We start from the raw sequence: 19,862 nt of genomic DNA, 5'->3' as shown, positions 1-19,862 counted from the left end.
CCTTGGTCTCCCTCTCCATATCACAGTACATCTTTTCCATCTCGTTTCAGCTCAGACATCTCATTCCGAGATATACTAAATAAATGAGAGCTGATGTATTCTTGCCAATTACCAGCAGCCATCTATGATGACTGAAATTTTCCTTCCAGGAGTCCAATCCAGCCATTTGGGGAAGTGAGTATGCTTTGTTTAAACAATTATGGTCTGAAAACTTATAGTTATCTTTTTATTGTGATCATATCGTACACTATTAGTGAAAGTCAAGATCATAATTTTATAATTATGGGTGACCAAACAGAGGCACACTGTATTCCAGTTTTAACCTTTCACATATTTTCCGCAGATGTGATGCTTTGTATACGAAATTATTTATCTGTTTAAGTTTCAAATAGGCTAATCAGAAGAACAGCATTGACATGGACCAGCAAGTCACACTTTTCATAAAACACAATCACCAAAACCGAGTGCATAATTTAAATAAATTAAAACATATTGTTAAGTAAGGCAGTCAAGTTCAGTCTTAATTAGTGACTTTGGGACAAAAACAAAAACTATGAAAACAAATTCGGTCCATCAGGTTTGCCCATTTCTGAGGAAGTGTGTCATCTATTCTATCAAGATATGGGATTGCATTAACATAGCACTTTTCACAACCTCAGGACGACTCCAAATGCACTGCGGCCAATTAAGCACTTTTTAATTTTTTGGAGTTTAGCCTCCGTTGTAATGTAGGAACACAGCAGCCAACTGGTATGCAGCAAGGTCCCACAGATAATGTCATGAGATTTTTTTTTAACACCCAGCGGGAGGGTGGACAGGGCCTCAGTTTAAATGTTTCATCCAACCAATTCATTTCTTTAACTCAAGCTAAACAATTAGCTTAGAATATCTCGAGGCTGTCTTAAACCCATGTTCTAGGTTAACTAAATTGGGGTAGTGGAGTGGGGGAAGAAGAGAAACTATACCTCACTGAAGTGTCATTTCTCTGTATTTACTCTTTCCTATAACAAAGAACCAAAAAACAATATTTGCTTCCGCTCTCACCACTACACACAAGTACATTGTTCTTAGAGGTGACATCGAGGTTTAAGAATTCCCATAATACTGTGCTACATAACAAAGTGTTGTGCGCACTGTAGTTCACACACATTTTCCCCAATTGGTTAATTAACAAATGATGATGATTGGTCCACAACTTATTGGTAATAGCTTACATTGTCCATTTGGTCTGATAAGGCCAGAAATGTTTTCAGTTTCTGACACACACTAGCAACCTTTCATCATCAACTTGGAAAAATGTGTATCAGCATAGAAGAAGAACAAGTAAAAGAAAACAGTAACATATAACCACCATCTATTTTGGGTACCTTGGCTGTTAATATTAGTTTCGCTTTGTCAGCTCAAGAGTCTGGGTAACTCTGATAAATCAGCATTAAAAGTAACTGTAAGAAGGGTTATACCTAGACACACACACACACACACACACACACACACACACACACACACACACACACAAAGTATTCCATTCCACATGGTTACAATTTTTGTTATGTTTGATATACTTTCAAATTTATAGGAATCACATTGACCCATCATCCCAGCACTGAGTACTGCTGCTATTTGCAGAGTTGATACCCAATTGTTAACCTACAATAAACTCTCAGTATTTTTTGAAGAGGAGGTAATAGAAATGTTTCCAGCTGATTTGATAAAAGCACAAGAGCTTGTGAAGGCTATTCAGCCCATCAAGCCTGCTTCTAGTTCCCACAAATCAGGAATTAGCCACCATTGATACAGTAGTCATCCTTCTCAAATACAAAGTGCAGGTGTGTCAGTATCTGTAAAGAGAAATGGTAGGTTTATGACATTTATGGACGTGTACACTCTAGATCAATATTTCTTCTATATTTTTCTTCCTGAATTTCTTTTTACAAGGCACAAAGGCTCTTGAGGCCAGCCACTGCATGTCTGTGTTGGGGTATAATTGGTGCATTGTAGCACAAAGCAGCATTGCTTGGTTTTAATAATCAGCATTAAAAAAATTAAATGTATAGTGCATCAAATATTCAGTCAGCTCCTGCAGCATTAGTATGGTAGGTGCTTGCAGCCTTTACTTTATCTTTCCTCTTTCTTTTTCCTCACCAAAGTCAAGCACTTAACAGAAGCTGGGTGAGTTGTTGGATTCTCCCCCTCTCCTGGTGGATGTAAATCTGAGTGTCCCAAAGCATGTTGACTAAAATAGCGTCGTCAATCTCATCCAACATCACATCTGTCTTCAGCTGTGAATTAAGCCTGGATAAGAAATGACAGCATCAGATCAGGTTCATTCAAAAAACTCATTCACTCAGCTTCCTTACACAGTCAGAGTCAGCAAGTCTCCCCAGCTGGTTTACTCTGCAACAGAGGTGTCAGCTAGCGCGGTGGTAACAGCCTACCCTATAAACCTCACTGATGGATGAGGGCACAACACGGAGAATAGGTCAGTCCTGTGGAACAGTCCAGTCCAGCAGGGTGACAAATACAGGACGTGCTCTCCCACAGCGTGAGTCATGAAGCCTTGGAGACATGCATTAAATCGAGAGTTTCGGTAGGCAAACATTTAATGATAATGATGTCCTACTACACAGCTCCAGGACTTGTCAAAATTCCACCCACAGTCTGGATTAATTCAGTAGAGTGGAGATCTACCATGCTCAAAAAAAAAAGGTAAAATCTTTAGAGCCCATGTCCAAGCTTTGTGCCTTCCGGGGCTGTTTAACTGCCTAACGTGGAGACTTCTAGGTAACATAAAAATTATAAAATTGATGTTGCTGTTAAATTGCATAGTTCTCAATCTGCAGATAATAATGGCTCTGGGTTTCTGACTGATGATTAATCTACTCATGAAACAAGGGCAATAAAATCAGCTCTTCCCAAACCCCCAGGCCCACAAAATTAAAACATGCCAAACCAACACACAAAAGATTTGTCTGCACTTCATTGGCAATATTGCAAGGGCTGTAAGTGGTACCAATGACTCGGTTTGATCATTCAGTCTGAGCGAGCATCCTTGTACAATGATACCGGGCACAGCTGTATTGTCCAGACTGTCGTTATCAAGATCCAAAATGTAACGGTGCAATGGATAATATATTCGTCTCAAGGCCATAATGCTCCAAATATCACATTTTAACAATATGCAAAGCAATCTCAGAAGAAAGCCAGCCCGCTAGAAAACCAGTGCTAGTTTGGAGCAAAATATTTACAAACAGGCTCCAAGCAACCTATAAGTGATCTCAAGAATTTATGAGCATCTATGTTTACCTGAACTTGCCTCTTTAGACCACTTCCTGCAAGGAGAATCTGAGCAGTAGTCTTAAAAGACCAGGCCAAGTAAAATACTGCCCCAATTTTGCAGCTAAACATCACAACCAGATTACTCATGAGTAATGTTTGCATTATCTACTAAAAGTAACAACAAAAAAGATGTGCAACAGTTAATACAAAGCAATAGTCTAATCTCAGGGGTTATAAATGATTCCCAATTGAACTGAAAGATTTGAATGTGCCTTGGGACTTGCATCATTATCTGCAGAATAAATTAATCTATGCCAAGGGTTGGAGGTGACAGACAAGACCCTCCCACCCACTCCCATACTGAAGCCTCTGCTTGATGAATTAAATCCTGTGCAAAATCCTGAAATTCCTTCCCTAACAGCACTGTGGATGTATCTACACCACGTGGACTGCATGGTTCAAGAAGGCAGCTCACCACCGCACTCTCAATGGCAATTACAGATGGGCAATAAATGCTGGCCTAGCCAGCAGCAACCACATCCCGTTAGAGAATTTTAAAAAAATACCTGAAATATGGAATGTCCACCATTTCACACCAGGCTCTGGCTCGATCCACTGCTCGACCATCAGAATCAGTGCACTAACAAACAGAAGGTGGAGGTCCTGTTACGACACTTACTCATGTATTTAGGTTCTCTCCACACATAGTCCAAAGTGGTTCCGTTTTCTCACCGCCACACACCCTGCACTAACAGGGCAACTTGCCACCAGTTCCAAAGAGTAACCAATTTAGGTGTAGCAGTGTGGGTTCAGGAGGGCTTTAATATTATTTAATTTTGAAAACAAGTATCCAAGGTATACTTTTTTTTTACAAAAGTCTCATTATTTTAGTGATGATAATTATATTAAAACCTCCTGCAAACAAAAGACAAATACATCAACACTCAACACTAGATGGTCCTTGGATACTCAAAAGAGTCTGGTCAGTTTGTCTTGTGCCTGTCATTAGTGAGACCTGCACTAGTTATAAAAGCCAGTGATGCCCCATTTTTCATTGAAACACCAAAGCAAATGGTGCAAGGACTGAAACGAGCAGGAGCAAATATAATGCAAGCTAAGTCATTAGGTGATGCCAGGCTTGGGTTTGAAGGTTGCAGGAGTTGGAAAGAGTAACAGAAGTCCTGGGGAAGAATGAGTGAGTAACAGATGCTGTTACAAAGCCTGATAACATAATTAGTAGAAACAGGAGAGGAAAGGTTCAAAGCAGCATGAAACATAGCAGTAAAGATCATGAGGCAGCCATTCAGTGCATTGTACATTTGCTACTTTACAATAATCACCAGTTTGAAGCTTATCTGGAGAGGAGTTAAAAGGTAGATTTAATTTGGATTTGAACTAATGGGAAAGGTGACAAGAGTCACAAAATAACAGACCTAAAGATTCCTTAAATGCCCCACTCTAAGGAATAGTAAATTCATACAAGGGAAAGAACAAAAGCATACCCCTTACATATTCTACTTACACAGTCAACCACCATCTTGCCCAATTCTCTGGCACCAAAGACTGTTTTAGCCAGTTCCCAGGGATTGGAGGGGCGGAAGACATCAACAGAAGTCACAGGTACCTGTGGCGGTTTCCCTGTTCCAAGAGAAACAACAATGCCGAGCTTCTTCACCTGACTCCCTCTACCCTACAAATTGAACATAGCGCAAATAAAAAGGACAAACTGTCAAACTAAAGTTACACAAACGGTTTTTTGTTATTCACCTTGTAACATTTATCAATTAAATTAGGATGTATTCACAAGTCTTTTTCAGACCATTATTTACAACTCGTTACTGGAGAAAGAATGGTGTTTTCCACTAATTGCATGAACTCCATTCTCCATACCTGTGTCAACTGGGCTACTTGTCATATGGGATCATGCATAGCAAGGGTTAATTAACTGTTTGACTACAAAGTCACCACAGTTGAGTTAAATCTGGTCCAACCTCGACCTCATCCGGCCTCAACATATGCTCACTTTCAGGAAGATGCCAATCAAGAACCCCACTGATTTTCCCTTTTGTGCGCTTCCTTCTGTAGCCTGGCTCAGTCATAACAGCCTTAGCAACATTCCAATTAAGATCAGTAAGACACAAAGGTCATGGACCAAACCAGCCTTTCCTGTCCATCTCACACTATGTAATCCATTTACCCTCAGAGCCATCGGAAGAGCAACAAGCATGTTTAAATCGATCTTTTAAATGCACAGCACTTTCTCCTTGTCATGAAAAACCGATAATGGCTACTAATTACTAATGTGTACATTGAACTTTTTAAGGAAGACCTGTGTGTTTTTAAGGAAAAACAAGCAAGCAAACTGAGCAAAGGATGGCTGATAATGTAAAGTGACCACTTTCTGGAAAGTTCCTATGTGGGTTATACTGACAAACCTGTCCTGAGAGAACAAAGAATGCCACACCTGAAAAGGTGTCATGGCCTTCTTCAAGCAGAGACCCTTGAAAGGGAGATAAGAAAAATGCAAAAGATTGAACTTTACTCTCCTGTGATTGTGAAGACAAAAGTGTCTCAGTAGTCACCCAAAAATCCACCTCTTGTTGATTTATATCTCAGAATGGGTAAAAGTTCTGATATGAATGCAAGGCTATTTCCTCTCCTGGAACACACAGGGAAAAAAATGGATTAAATAGCTAGCTGCAGAGCAATGCAGTGTGTGCTGGTGTGTTGTGAGAGTGACAGCACAAGATGACCAACTAGTTACCCCTGCAATTGCCCCTTAACAAATGTTTCTAAACTAATTGCAAAACTACCAAAGTAATTTCTACCAGAATCACCCAACTTAATGGCCGCAATGTATTGCCATCTATGCCTCACGGAGAAGCCAAAGACTGATTCGTATGTTTTAAAAAACTTTTATTTGGACCCTTAACTTCTCGTTTCTGATCTGTGTGTGCATGTATTGCATTTTTCATATTTTTCTTGGGTTTTGTTAACTAATAAACTTACTCTTTTTTTTGACTCAAGAAAGCCTGGCTTCTTCTAAAAAATTTGGGCTGGGAAAAAGTATCCACGGAGGAAGGGGTCCCTTTTAAATTGCGACCAAGGGGGCTGAATGAAGAAGGGGAGCCAGCTCATTCCTCTTCAACCGGAAGCATACGAAATTGGGGTTCCGTTCGGGAAGTTAACAAATTGGGGGACCTCGCCCGGGGACCAGTTGTCCTCTATCTCAAGCTATATGGTGTTGCAATGAACAGGTGGACCCTTCACGCTCAATGTTTCAAAATCAGCATCACATTTCCAAGATTTTAACAGCACAAGGACACATTTCCACAGTTTCTATATATATTATACATATATATGTAGGATTAAATAGACATAGAATAATTGTTCACAATCATTGTTAAGGGTGCAAATCTCTAGGCAAGGAGTCCTTTGTCCAGTGCAGAAATATAACGTAAAGGATAAAAAAAAAGTGGGTAAAATGTGGCTGGAATTCCTTTTCGATGGGATTACCTTTCCATCTAAAATACCCATGTTTCTAACTTGGTAGCAATTGGATCTTTCATGAACAATTTTTGTTCTAGTCTTTGCAACAGCAAAAGCAGCAATTAGAAACTAAACTGGCTTCCTGCATTTGTCATACAATTAGCAGATTTATGAAATAAAAGCAATGCCAACCTTTCTCTTCAGATTCTGATTGTATTCATGAATTTCAGTTATGGCGTCCAGCGTTGGATTATTCGCAAGTAGCCCCCCGTCCAGAAAGCGGCCCATAGGTCGGAAGTAGGTAGGGGCTGCACCGCTGCATCGAGCAGCTCGCCACACTAGCTGGTCTGTTTCAAGGAAGGCCACAATTTAGAACGTACACATGATATGCTTTCCCTAACTGGCTGTTTATATGTTACCTTTTCCAATTTGCCACCAACTTTTGCCTGCCAGGTGCACGCAGTTACTCACTGACCAAAGATGGACGTGTAATGGTGGTTTTCCACGTGGTAACACCAGTGTGGTACCATTTTTAAAAGGGGTTGTTTCCAGTTCAATTGGAACTTCCAAAGCTGATCCTTCACGGAATGGGTCTCCAAGAAGTTCACTGTCCTCTTTCATGTCAATCACTGTCATGAAGCCATTAACGTATATAATTAGAAAATATTTTTCTTTTAAAGTAGAGGTTTAGTCTGTGGGTGTTTATTTGGATTAAAGCCAGTTAGGCTGGGTGCTTTGATGTGTACTAGTTTTGAGATGTAAACAGAGAGATAGAATGCATTTTTTGAATAAGGCATTCAAGAAGTGGGGTGAAAACTACCACCTAGCTAGCAGATACCAAGCAATATGTTTATATTGCTAATAAAATTGGTGCAATGAAAGGGGTTTTATTGTTAAAGGGTGGAGTTCGAAGAAGCTGGTGATACAATGAGAATTTACATTCAATGGGCAGTGCTAGGTATAACTTTAGCAATTTTGTATGTGTAGAGCAGAGGCAATGTGAGATCAAAAGCAGCTGTCAGCCTCCAACTGCCTCCACAGGAACCAACGTGAAAAGAACCTCATTTTGAATTTGTAAGGTGAAAATGCTTTGCCTGGTGTCTGGTTAAGTCTATGGGTTGCTGTTGCCTTAATGGAAATTAGTTTGTGAATTTGTTAAAAGTTATGATCATAGGAATTTGTAGCCATGTGTATATATTCAATTTGCATAAATAAATAAAATGTTTCACTTAGCCTAATATAAAGCCTCTCGAGAACTGGTGGCATGATTCCTGACTCTAGATTTGCAGCTCAAACATAACACTTAAAATTATAGGTTGTGATTGTTGTTTAAAGTTTCCCCTCTGGGATTTTGTTTTAAATAACTCAGCTTTAACAACTGCTTGGTTATAACAATCACTCCTCCAGCTGCACACAAGACCCATCCAAGTATGACCCAATGGTAAATAAGAACGAAAGTCTTGCATTTATATAGCATTTTTCACAATCAAAGTGCTTTACAACCCATTAAATATTTTTAAAAGTCACTCTTGTGATGTAGGAAACATGGCAGCCAATTTGCACACAGCAAGCTCCACAAACATCAATGTGATAATAACCAGATAATCCGTTTTTCCAATGTTGCTTGAGGATAAATATTGGCCAGGACACAGGGGATAACTCCCCTGTTCTTTGAAATAGTGCCATGGGATTTTTTACAGCCACCTGAGCAAGTCCTGATGCAGCTGATGATTTAGGCAAAAAGTTTTGGAAGAAATTGGACAGAATGACAGAGCTCAGCTGTGCTGAGAAAGCTCAGACTCCATTATCCAGTTTCATACCGGCAAGGCTCGAAAATGACTAGTGACGCACAAACCCAAATGTGCAGGAGAAAGCAGCTACACTGGATATAGAGATACCGACCAATCTCCAACATATTGTGCATTCCTCAGCAAATGCCGAAGGAAATTCCAGCTCCATGGCAGCCCACATTCTTAGACAGTTTTACATCTGTGTGGGATTGTGCATTTAAAAAAAAACCATATGTACACATTGTGGTTTTTTTTTTAAAGCATTTTGTAGCACTAATGCAATTATAACTGTTGGGGAGGGGGAAACTCTAGTGAGAATTTGGCATTCTGAGAGGGCTGGCAGGTTGTGTTAAACTGTTTATGGAACAAGAGAAAAATAGTTATGGTCAGCTTGTGAAAGTTTTGTTAAATTTATGTGAATTATTTCTCCTCACCCCTCTAAAGTGCCATGGGATGTTTTTCTAGAGATATGATATATAAACTCAAGCTGCGGTGTTATGAGGTACATTTTATTTTTTGGAATTTACCAGTTGATGCTCTGCAAATTTGCGCTTGGGGGTTCAGGGCCAAGGGCATTTTTTTCAAGCCAAACAGGGATAGGTGATGGGGGGGATAACTAAAGTGGAGTGGCGGGAGGGGAAAGAGGCAAATAGAAGGAAAAGGGAGGAGTTAGAGAGAAGTGGAAGGGATGAGAGGAAGGAAAGAGGAGAGACAAAGATGAGTCGAGGGAACAAAAGAGGGGCAGGAGGGATGAATGAGGAGGGGGAAGGGGAATCATTTCTTTGAATTTTCTTTTTCTCTCTTGCATGGTTCTCAAGTGCTTTGCATTATTTTACTTTAGGTGACTCCATTGCATAACATTATGCTTATAGCTCTACCTATGGTGCAATACTGCTGCAACGTTGCAACCATACAACTTTTTTAATATCACGCAGATGGTAAGAGAGAGTGAGGAGCTCTCATGGAGAAGTTATATTTAACAGAATAGGTTTTAATGGAGTGTGATTAGGGAGAAAACTGAAATAGCGGAGAAAGATTTTGCATGCTGTAGCTGGCAAATCTTTAGAAAAGCACAGAAAAAGGGGAAAAATAGATATTGAAAATACCAGGCCAAAGATAGAGAAAAAAAATTTCCTGACCAATTAACACGTTGAAGACTTGATGCGCATGATATACACACACAAAAAATTTCATTAGGAAGTTATAAAAAGATGTGGTAAATATGAAAACTAACGCTTTTATAAGCCTATAATTTTGCAAAGTCTAGTCAATTTTTTAAGCAACTTCGTCATTTTTCAAATTAGAAGCTTTGATATTAAGTACACGACAGGATTAACATGCTATTCTGCTCCAAAATGACAATTGCAGCATTGTCAGGAGCAAAGCCAGGTCAATCACATCTTTTAAACCACCTTGTGTTTTGTGAATACATTGTACAGGCAGGATGTAGATAAAATAGTTAAAAAGTAATTAAAGATTTTTGTGCTCTCATTACGTTTTTCAAGTTTTGATGCATTATGTTGTGCAAATCTACAACTTAGAACGGAATACACAACATCAGTTAAAAAGTCATTCAAGATTATCTGGGGGGTATGGTAGCATAGTGGTTATGCTATTGAACCAGTAGCTCAGAGGCTTGGATTAATCATCCAGAGAATATGAGTTCACCACAGCAGCTGGGGAACTTAAATTCAATGAAATAAATAAAAACTGGAATCAAAAGCTAGTATCAGTAAGGGTGACCATGAAATTACCGAACTGCCATAAAAACACATCTGGTTCACTAATGCCCTCGAGGGAAGGAAATCTGCTGTCCTTACCCAATCTGGCCTATGTGCGACTTCAGACGCACAGCAATTTGGTTGATTCTCAACTGTTCTCTAAATGGCCTAGCAAACCACTCACTTATATTCACCACTTTCTCAAGGGAAATTAGGGATGGACAACAAATGCTGGCCTCGTCACCCACACCCATATTCTATGAATGAATTTTTTTTTTTTTAAACTGGAAGCTCTGATCCCCGGACGTCAAGACAATACAAGTTTTTCAATGCGCCTCTTGTGGGATGGGCACTGACACACTTTCCGTTTACCTTTAGGTTGAGTGAGAGCCTGAAACTCTGCTGTTCGCATGTAGGGTGGATCATACCGCGGCTCTGGTGGGTTGTAGTTGCGGAACAGATGAAGTTCTCCAGGATGCCGATCGGCAAGAGTTCCAGTCACCATGACTCTATGGGCAGAGGTGGGGCAGGGCGGATGAGGATATGCGGAAAGGTAGAGGGCAAAAAAAAACTTCCAGCTTTTACTTGCCAAAATTGAAATTCCAAATAACAATACTTTAATGGATAGTCTAGTTTTGCATTGAGGTAAAGTGCTTTTAGTGTAAACAATTCCCCAATAAAGCGGTTAATATAGAAAAGAATAAAGACTTGCATTTATTTAACACCTTTCACAGTCTCATAACTTCCCAAAGTGCTTTACAGACAATGAAGTACTTTTGAAGTGCAGTCACTCTTGTAATATAGGGGACGTGGCAACTAATTAGAACACATCAACATCCCACAAACAACAATGTGATGATGACCAGATATTCTGTTTATATGATGCTGGTGAGGGATAACTATTGGCCAGGGCACAACGGAGAACTCTGTTGAAATAGTGCTCGGGTTCGTTTATGTCCACCAGACTAGGAAAATGGAGCCTTGGTTTAACTTCTCATCTCCGACACAACAGCACTGTCAGTACTGCGCTGGAGTGCCAGCCTAGATTTGGTACTCTGGAGTGACACTTGAACCTGTAACTTTCTGACTAAATTGCAAGAGAGTGCTACTCACTGAGCCATCACTTAACACCCCATCTTTATGCAAGCTTTAAACAAGTGTGTGCATTTCACATCTGAGTTGCCTTTACCTACCCACCACTGGCAACAGTGATATTAAACAAAGCAATAGATAAACTACCTGAAAAGCATGATAGTTCACTTTTATTCTAAAAATTGAAATGTGAATTTAATATAATATAGCATTGGGGATTGGTTGCAAGTCGAGGTTAGATTTGTAAAATAGATAGTATTTTGTATGTAGTAAAGTAACTGGAGCGAAATAAACTGATGGGAAAACACAAGAGATAACTAGCTTTCATTGCCATTCTAAAATCAAAAATTATTAACTCACTTTGGTTTGGTGACATCAGTCATTTTGGTACTTTCCCCAAATTCCTTCTTTAGAAACTCTTCAAGCGGAACTGAGGAAAATGGTCTGGATCCTTTAAAAACTTCATCTTTCATCCGGAAATAAAGGCAACGCAGATATTGCATGGATTTGCCTATGAGTAAGAGGAAAGCAATATCCAATAGCGGGAGCCTCAAGCAATGCAAGCATATTGAAAATTAGGATAGCCCACATCAAAGTTAGCCCAGATATGTACTGAACCACGAAACATTAGCTCTCTCGTTCTCTGAGTAGACACTGACTGACTGGCTGAATGTTTCCAGAATCTTTTGTTCATAGCAGTGGAGAGTAATCAATGTATAAAGAACTTTAGCAAGGTACTGGAGAATGATCAGCGATCATGAAACTACAGTAAGGTACTGGGGCAAAATTCATGTCCATGCAACCATCTTTCTGCAAAGAGTCAACACCCTCAGCACAGAAACAGTGGGGGAAAAATTGGCAAAACAAAAGTAAAAGATTCCTTCCACCCAAAAAATAAAGGAAACTTGATGGACCCAAACTGTTAATTGCATGATGTCTCCCCTTCAGGCAAATTACATTATTGCTTGCAGCTCAAAATCACTCGCAAATGTAACCTGAGGTGAAAGTACTATCTCATTCATTCCTTGTAAAATTAGTTTCGAGTTACCTTCCAGTTTTGTATATTAGGACACTGGAAAATATTAGCATTAAGCAATAACTGATTTAAACAATAATTGAGCGTAATTGCTTATGCTCTTCTCCTGATAGCAGAGGTGCAGACTGGGGCTGCAGTGCTTCTCTCTCCACTGGCTACTCTTCACGCACATGTCTAGACAGCGAGTGTTTATGATGGCGAAGATCACAGCCTGGTTCTGTCCACATGATATTTCTAGGAAGGAACACTGGACAGTGATCAGGAGAGGGAATCCTGCCCAGTTATGCCATGCCCAAGGACAGTGAGCTAAATGTAGTCCAACCAGCATTGCCTCGGTTGAAGTTAACTAACTTAACAAGGAATAGAGATCAAAGCTGGGACACTTCCTGTTCAATGCCAAGATCACAGGTCAAAGCAGAGACCCCCTGTCCTGTGTTGAAATTACTTTTCTCGGAGGGCAGACCTGGAATCAAGCCAAGGCCAGTTGGTTGTCCATGGCCAGAGCAGGTCACGCATTTTCCCCACCCAGCAGGAAGCCAGGATTTGTTTGCACTTCGACTGCAAAACCTAATTTTATTAAATAAAATAGATTTTTGAAAAATTGAATTAATCTCGTGAGGATTACACGGTACACCTCTGTGAAGGCAGCAGCAGTGATTTACTCTCTAGATTAGCTTTAGAAGGAAAGAGGGAACAAAGATTCAAATGGAGGCAATTTAAACACATTGAATAACGCAGCTTCTGAAAACCATGCAAAGCTTTTTTCCCCCAAAAAAATACCCACTTTGATACAGAATTCATTCTTCCTGTGGATGGAAAAGTACAGCCGCAGACTGATAAACTAATACAGATGTCAGTAATTGAACTAGTTGGGTTGTGAGCTTCCTCAACAATGTAGAGTCTGGGTCCAAAAAGGAGTTCAAACAAGATGAATATCAACCCCAAAATACCATGCAAGGAGATGTGTTATGGTTGGTGCCTCCCAGCAACTAGTTATAGTATGGCATTGGTAGGCCCTATCAGTAAGACTGCCAATTACTGTTTTGGCTGCTGTTGGTGTATGACCTAATAAACCCAGATAGTGGGTGAAAAAAAAAATATCAAACTTTAAATTAATTAAAGGGGATAGCAACTACCAGAATAACTGCTGAAATAGAGCTGAGTACTAGATTTTTTTGAAAAGATATATTTACATTTACTGTTACTTTTTTAAAAAAATCAGTGTCGCCCTGAAATTCACATCTATGCCCAAGTCAAAATAAGCATAGAGCCAACTGACATTCACATGGACATCTGTACCTTTCAAGAAACACACACTGGTAAATGTTGGTCCACCCCAAATGCCCCTCATGCTCTCCGCCCCCACCCTTCCATCCCATGGGTCCAAATTCTGGTTCAAACTTGCCCACTTTGCAGAGTACTTACCATGTACGATGGCAAGGGCCAGAATTCCACCAGTGCTGGTTCCCGATATCCAATCGAAGAGCTCCCGGATGGGTTGGCCAGCAGTCTGCTCGATGGCAATGAGCAGCTGAATTAGAACGAGGCCTCGAATTCCACCACCATCCAGGCACAGCAAACGATCATATCTGAAAATGGACACAATGAGATTGAACGCTCCCTTTGCATATTTCAGCCCCTCCATAAGTGGAGTGTGAGTACATTCGAGAAACTTTGGTTGTGTCTATTCAATTTACTTTCTCACCTCTGGTGCATATATCCATCACTGTCTACAGCATCCGCTCCTTTCGATAAGGACCCGACTACAGCGGCAATCCCTATGATATCCTCAAATCCTGAAAACAGAAGGCACTTCTTTCATTATTGTAAGCTACTCCACCTTTCCATTCACAGGGCAAACTCCCACATCGCTATCAAGTTTTACAACAGGCATTGTTATTTGATTAGGGATACAGTAGTGTAGCAAATTGTTAGTGGATTAGTGCTCAAGAGGCTTGGATTAATAATCTATAGAACACGAGTTGAAATCCCACCATTGCAGTATCAAAATTTGAAGTTAGTTTAAAACAGAAGGAAAAAGCGGAGTTTGGTGACCATGAGCTGTTGGATTGTCGTAAAAGCCTAACTGGTCCTTTTGGGAAGGGGCCCTGGTTCCTATCTTTGTGTGACTCCAGTCCCATCAATATAGTCTAGCAAGCCATTCAGTTGTAATAAGCCACTACTACCAATTCCAGAAGGTGGCCCACCACCACCTTCTCAATTAGGAGTGGGAAATAAAAGGTAGCCTTGCTACATGTCCTTAACCCGAGAATGGAATTTTAAAATAAGGTTCACTCACTGGCTATCCAATGGTGCCCAAAACACGATTTTAAAGTCAAAGATGGAGCAGGGGCATGACCACCTACTATCTACACTCACTGCAAAAAAAAAAACTCACAGGAGTTGCTCTGAGATACTGCCATGGAGTTCAACAAGGTCCCAGCTTCAATTGCCAGTCTGCATTGAATTAACTGATTTCACGAGGAAGGGTTAGTAAGTATGGCACTGTTGATTTTTTCACTCCTAGATTGGGGAAAGGACGGCTGAATAATTATCCAACTAAGCCTTAGTTCATGCTCCCGATTTGCTATTGAGAAAAGGGTGCTTAGAGAATCAAGCATGCTAGATCAAGTAGCTGCCTAGCATTCGATGCTTAGCGCACATTAGAAGAAAGGTCAATTGGGCTGTGGGTCGGCTGTTGTTAAGTATATTCGAGGAAATTGATAGATTTTTGAACTCTTAAGGGAATCAAAGAGATACAGGGATCAGGCAGGAAAGTGGCATTGAAGTCGAGGATCAGCCACGACCCTATTAAATGGAGGGGCAAGTTCAAGGGACCGTATGACCCACTCCTACTTTTTCTTTCGTTCTTCAAGAGAAAAGGCAAAACAGAAAAGGCCTACAGTAGCTCGGTAGTCAGGAAAATACATACGGATTCTACTCACATTCAGCATTTTGAGAAATAGATGTTTTCAAAATGATGACTCTGCAACATCTATGATATTACTGTTGTCTTTGAGTTCCCAGGCCAGTGAACAAAAATTAGGGGCTCTGTTCATTTTGTATAAGAATTTAAGAACAAACACAACAAAGGTGACAACCTCATCTCCCCACAACTCATTTCATAATCACTGCTCTGCAGATGTTAATGTGAGGTTTACCATTCATATGTAATCAATTTTACAAATTTAAACTTCAGAGTGATTCAAAAATAAATAAAAAGCAGCAATAGGAATAAAGAAAAATGAAGTCAGAAGAAAGGCAAATCTTGCAGAGTAGCTTGGCCTGTAATACTTTTGATAAACACTTATTTTAGAAGAAGATCCCTTCACCCACTCCAACCCCTCCACAAAGCAGGACAGGAATCCAGGTTACAGAAGCGAGGATGTAACAAAAGGGAGCCAATGGCTGAGGTTACCTAATCCACGGTTGGTTTTCACTGGGAGTGGTCTTGCAGTGTGGCTGGGTGACGGTATGGGGGAGTCAGGAGCAGGCGGATAACAGCTTTCAGCCCCTATACTATAGAGTAGGCTCAGCATCACCTTCCGGTTATTGCCTTTGAAGGCATCAAACAGTTAGTACTGGGACATAAAACAGTCAAAGCATGATTTTAATTCTGAACCAAATAAAAACACATTTACCACATGCAGGCTTAACTGTTATTTATATTTAATGCACCTTTTAAACACCTTCAAAAATTGCAAAGTTTCAAACCAAAATGCTATATTTGAGATGACCATTTATGTCTCTTTCTCAAGGGTGAGACTTCTACTTTAAGAAACTTGTCCCTCCTCTTCTCCTTCTATCAAGGTGGGGAGGGGCAAGAGAACAGAGGAAGAATTTCATGCGGCTGAGGCAAGTACAGCTGCTGTATTTAACGCCCAGTTAATTTCTGTAATATTTTAGCTATTTTTCACTCTGGCATGAGAATCCAATCATGCAAATTCACTTAAACTATTCTGCATTGCATATCTGGAGCAATTCTGGCCAATCAGAGAATGATTTTCTTTCTGAAACATCCTCTCTCTAGCTGTTCCCAAACCAGATATCTTTTCTGCACAACTCAACAAGCTATTCATTCACAGGCAACAATTCCTAAACTATCTGGTTAGTTACGCTGCCGCTCCCAAGTCATCAGTGGCCAAGTAGGGTGGGTTGCCTGCTCCAAGGAATTTGCTGATGGTGTCCTTATCAAAGCCATTTGAAATTGCACAAGATTGGCTTGAGGAGACTCCACCTCAATGGGAAAAGTGCCTGGCTTCCACTCAGAAACCAGACCCCGATTACTGAATTTCTTAAAATAAAAGTTCACCATATTGGGGAGGAGTTGGGGGTGTGTGGGATGAGAGGGGGAAAACACATCAGGAACAAGCTACATCCCATTGTTCTGAGATAAAATGCACATGTACACCAAGAACAGGATCATGACAGCAGTAAATATTTTAACACAGTTAACGATGAGGGGGTAAGTACTCTCCCTTCTTTCAAACACCATTCACCAGCCTATTTATTTCCTTTAAGGAATCCATTCAATACCATACAAAATACATTTAATTTGGAGTCTAAGAATCGAGGCTTCGGCCTAGTTCACCAGTACTGCTTTACCAAAGGTATGAAGCCTGGGGTTCTCCAGCATCAAAAATGGCATGTTTACAAATCCTCAGGTAACACTGATTTTCCAAATATACATAATAGATTAAAACTCTCACATCTTTCCACATTTTGTCTAGAAAAACCTTATTATTGCCACATTTTGTCAAACTGGTGTTAACCTCTTTTCCCCCATTATAAGTTCCTCTATCAACTTGTACCATGATATAACCTTGACACACCGAAATTACATCCTCTCAACAATGGTGGCGTTGGTGTCACTGCCTACAATTGGAATCAAACCACATCAGCCCTGAATGTTTCAGAAACATTAATGCATGCATTTTTTTTTATTTACTCATGCATAGGATATAAGTGCTGCTGGCAAGGCCAACATTTCCTGTCCATCCCTAATTTCCCTTGAGGAGGTGGTGGTGAGCAGCCTTCTTGAGCGGCTGCAATCTATGTGGTGTAGGAAAGGCTTTGGTCCAGCGACAGTGAAGGAGTGGCAATATAATTCAAAGTCAAGATGATGTGTCACTCGGAGGGGAACTTGGAGGTGGTAGTGTTTCCATGTCACTATTGCCCTTGTCCTACTAGATGGTAGAGGTCGTGGGTTTAGAAGGTGCTGTCAAAGGAGCCTTGGCGAGTCGCTGAAGTTCATCTTCAGATAATACACACTGCTGCCACTGTGCACTGGTGGTGGAGAGATCGTTAAAATAGTGGATGGGGTGTTGATCAAGTGGGCTGCTTTCTCCTGGATGGTGTCAAGCTTGTTGTTGGAGCTGCACTCATCCAGGCAAGTGCAGAGTATTCTGTGACACTGCTGACTGTGTCTTGGAGATGGTGGACAGGCTTTGAGTGGTGGTGTGGGAGGAGGGGTAATCAGGGGGTGAGTTACCGCCTGTAGAATTTCCAGCCTCTGAACTTGCAGATTCACAAGGCATTAGGAATATTTAGGGAACTCTATAATCCTGCAAATCCAGGAGTGAGCTGCACTCAAGTGGGAGAGTTAGGTCTTAGCCTCACTCCCTGCAAGTGCCAAATCCTCAAAGAACACAGAATCACATCTTTTTCTGGCCCGGACTCTACAATAAGCTATAAGTCTGCTATTCACTTCTTATTTATTTGATAGTAGAAATAATTAAGGTGTTGACTGCCTGATATAGAACATTTGTTCTATTTGGAGTGAAGACTGGTGTTTGGGGTGAGGACCCTCTAGTAGTACACAACTGGCAAGATGACTCTCATCTCTAGGGGTCTAACCTACATTCCTCCTCCAAATTCCAGGTTAAGAGAAACTTCTGTGTGCTAGATTTTCCATGTTTCTCTCCCCCTTGCCACAACCCTCTGGACCCATTTTTCATTTTTATCATCACAGAATCTTTAAAGTGCAGGAGGCCATTCCACCTATTGAGTCTGCACTGGCTCTCTGAAAGAGCATCCAGCTAGTCCCACTTCCTTGCCTTGTACCCATAGCCTTGCACATTATCTCTTTTCAGATACAATTCAATTCAATACCTCGATCAAACCTGCCTCCACCACTGTCTCAGGAAGTTTGTTCCAGACTTCAACCACCCTCTGGGTGAAAAAATTTTTCCTGACATCACTATTACTTCTTTTGCCAACTATTGCGAATCTGTTCAATCTGCTCTAGTTCTTGATGCTCTCTTGAGAGGGAACAGTTTCTCACTATTTACCCTACCTATGCCCTTCAGGATCTTGAATACTTCTATCAAGTCTCCTCTCAGCCTTCTTTTCTCCAAGGGAAACAGTCCTAACCTCTCCAATCTATCCTCATAGCTACAGTTCTTTATCCCTGAAATCATTCTTGTGAATCTCCTCTATACTCTCTCCAATGCCTTCACATCCTTCCTCAAGTATGGCGCCCAGAACTGGACTCAGTATCCAGATGAGGCCTAACGAGTGTCTCATACAAATTCAACATGACCTCCTTACACTTATAGTCAATGCCCCTATTAATAAGGCCTAAGATATTATATGATTTATTAACTGCTCTCTCAACATGTCCTGCCATCTTCAATGACTCATATACATATACATGGAGGTCCCTGGTCAGGAAAATATAATAATGTTATTGGAATTTATTGTAAAATAGTGGTGTCTGTGTCTACATGTATCTGTGTGAGAGAGACTTAATTGAATTAAAGGCAGCTGGTCTGAAGACATTGATGTGTTAAAAGATAAGCTAGGTTTGAAATGCTAAGTAGATAAACATAGGTGTCAAGGGAATATTTGCATGTTTAAATAAACCAGACTAGCTTGTTTTCAAAGGCTGGGGTGAAATGTGTCACCCGCCAGGTGAAGTTCAGAAACAGTGTTTATTTTTCCCGAAGATTACTAGTAAAATTATTACGAGAGATTTTTATTACTAGAAAGGTATAGTCCAAAGACATAGTGAAACAATGGGAATTTGCATTCAAAGGGGAAAGTATGTATAAAGGAGAGACGGCTGTGTGCAAGGGTAGGCATTCTAGGATATAACAAGTGTGAAAGGCCTTCAGCATCTACGCCTCAAGCTGCTGTGTACAACAAACTGAAGTTAAGGAAACTCACTTTGAATTAGATTGTTCAGGGTATCATGTTTCTTTGCCTGGCTCTTTTAAAATCTGTGTGTCCTATCTTAACAAAAGTGTAACTGGGAGTCAGATCAAGTAGGGGATTTAGAAGTTATTATAGCAGTAATTTGTAGATATACGTACGTGCTTAAAACCATTTCTCTTATTAATAAACGTTTAATCTAGTTTTGTAAAAACCTAAGACTCGGTGGTCTTATTATTACTGAATTCAAAGCCCACATCTCGAAACATACAAATTGAAAATAGTTGTGGCAGTTGTTTCAAGTTT

General features: G+C 40.4%; 1 protein-coding gene across 9 annotated transcripts in view; it reads right to left on the bottom strand.

The window, feature by feature from the left end:
- Positions 1-212: 212 nt before the first annotated feature.
- The window catches only part of pla2g6 (phospholipase A2, group VI (cytosolic, calcium-independent)), a 61,938-nt gene continuing 42,288 nt past the window's right edge, over positions 213-19,862 (bottom strand). For 6 of the 9 annotated variants that reach the window (XM_041177733.1, XM_041177739.1, XM_041177740.1 and 3 more), the window contains 9 exons: positions 15,823-15,960; positions 14,110-14,200; positions 13,830-13,993; positions 11,729-11,879; positions 10,649-10,785; positions 6,958-7,112; positions 4,799-4,966; positions 3,843-3,916; positions 213-2,292 (listed from right to left, as the gene is read on the bottom strand). In XM_041177733.1, coding sequence (XP_041033667.1) covers positions 2,148-2,292; positions 3,843-3,916; positions 4,799-4,966; positions 6,958-7,112; positions 10,649-10,785; positions 11,729-11,879; positions 13,830-13,993; positions 14,110-14,200; positions 15,823-15,960 — 1,223 coding nt within the window. In that variant the 3' untranslated portion in view covers positions 213-2,147. The other 3 variants (XM_041177734.1, XM_041177736.1, XM_041177741.1) reach the window with 3 other exon arrangements.

This window comes from Carcharodon carcharias, chromosome 31, assembly GCF_017639515.1.
Source record: "Carcharodon carcharias isolate sCarCar2 chromosome 31, sCarCar2.pri, whole genome shotgun sequence".
Lineage (NCBI taxonomy): Eukaryota > Metazoa > Chordata > Chondrichthyes > Lamniformes > Lamnidae > Carcharodon > Carcharodon carcharias.
Note: the sequence above shows the minus strand (reverse complement) of the source record. Positions and strands in the feature narration are given on the sequence as shown.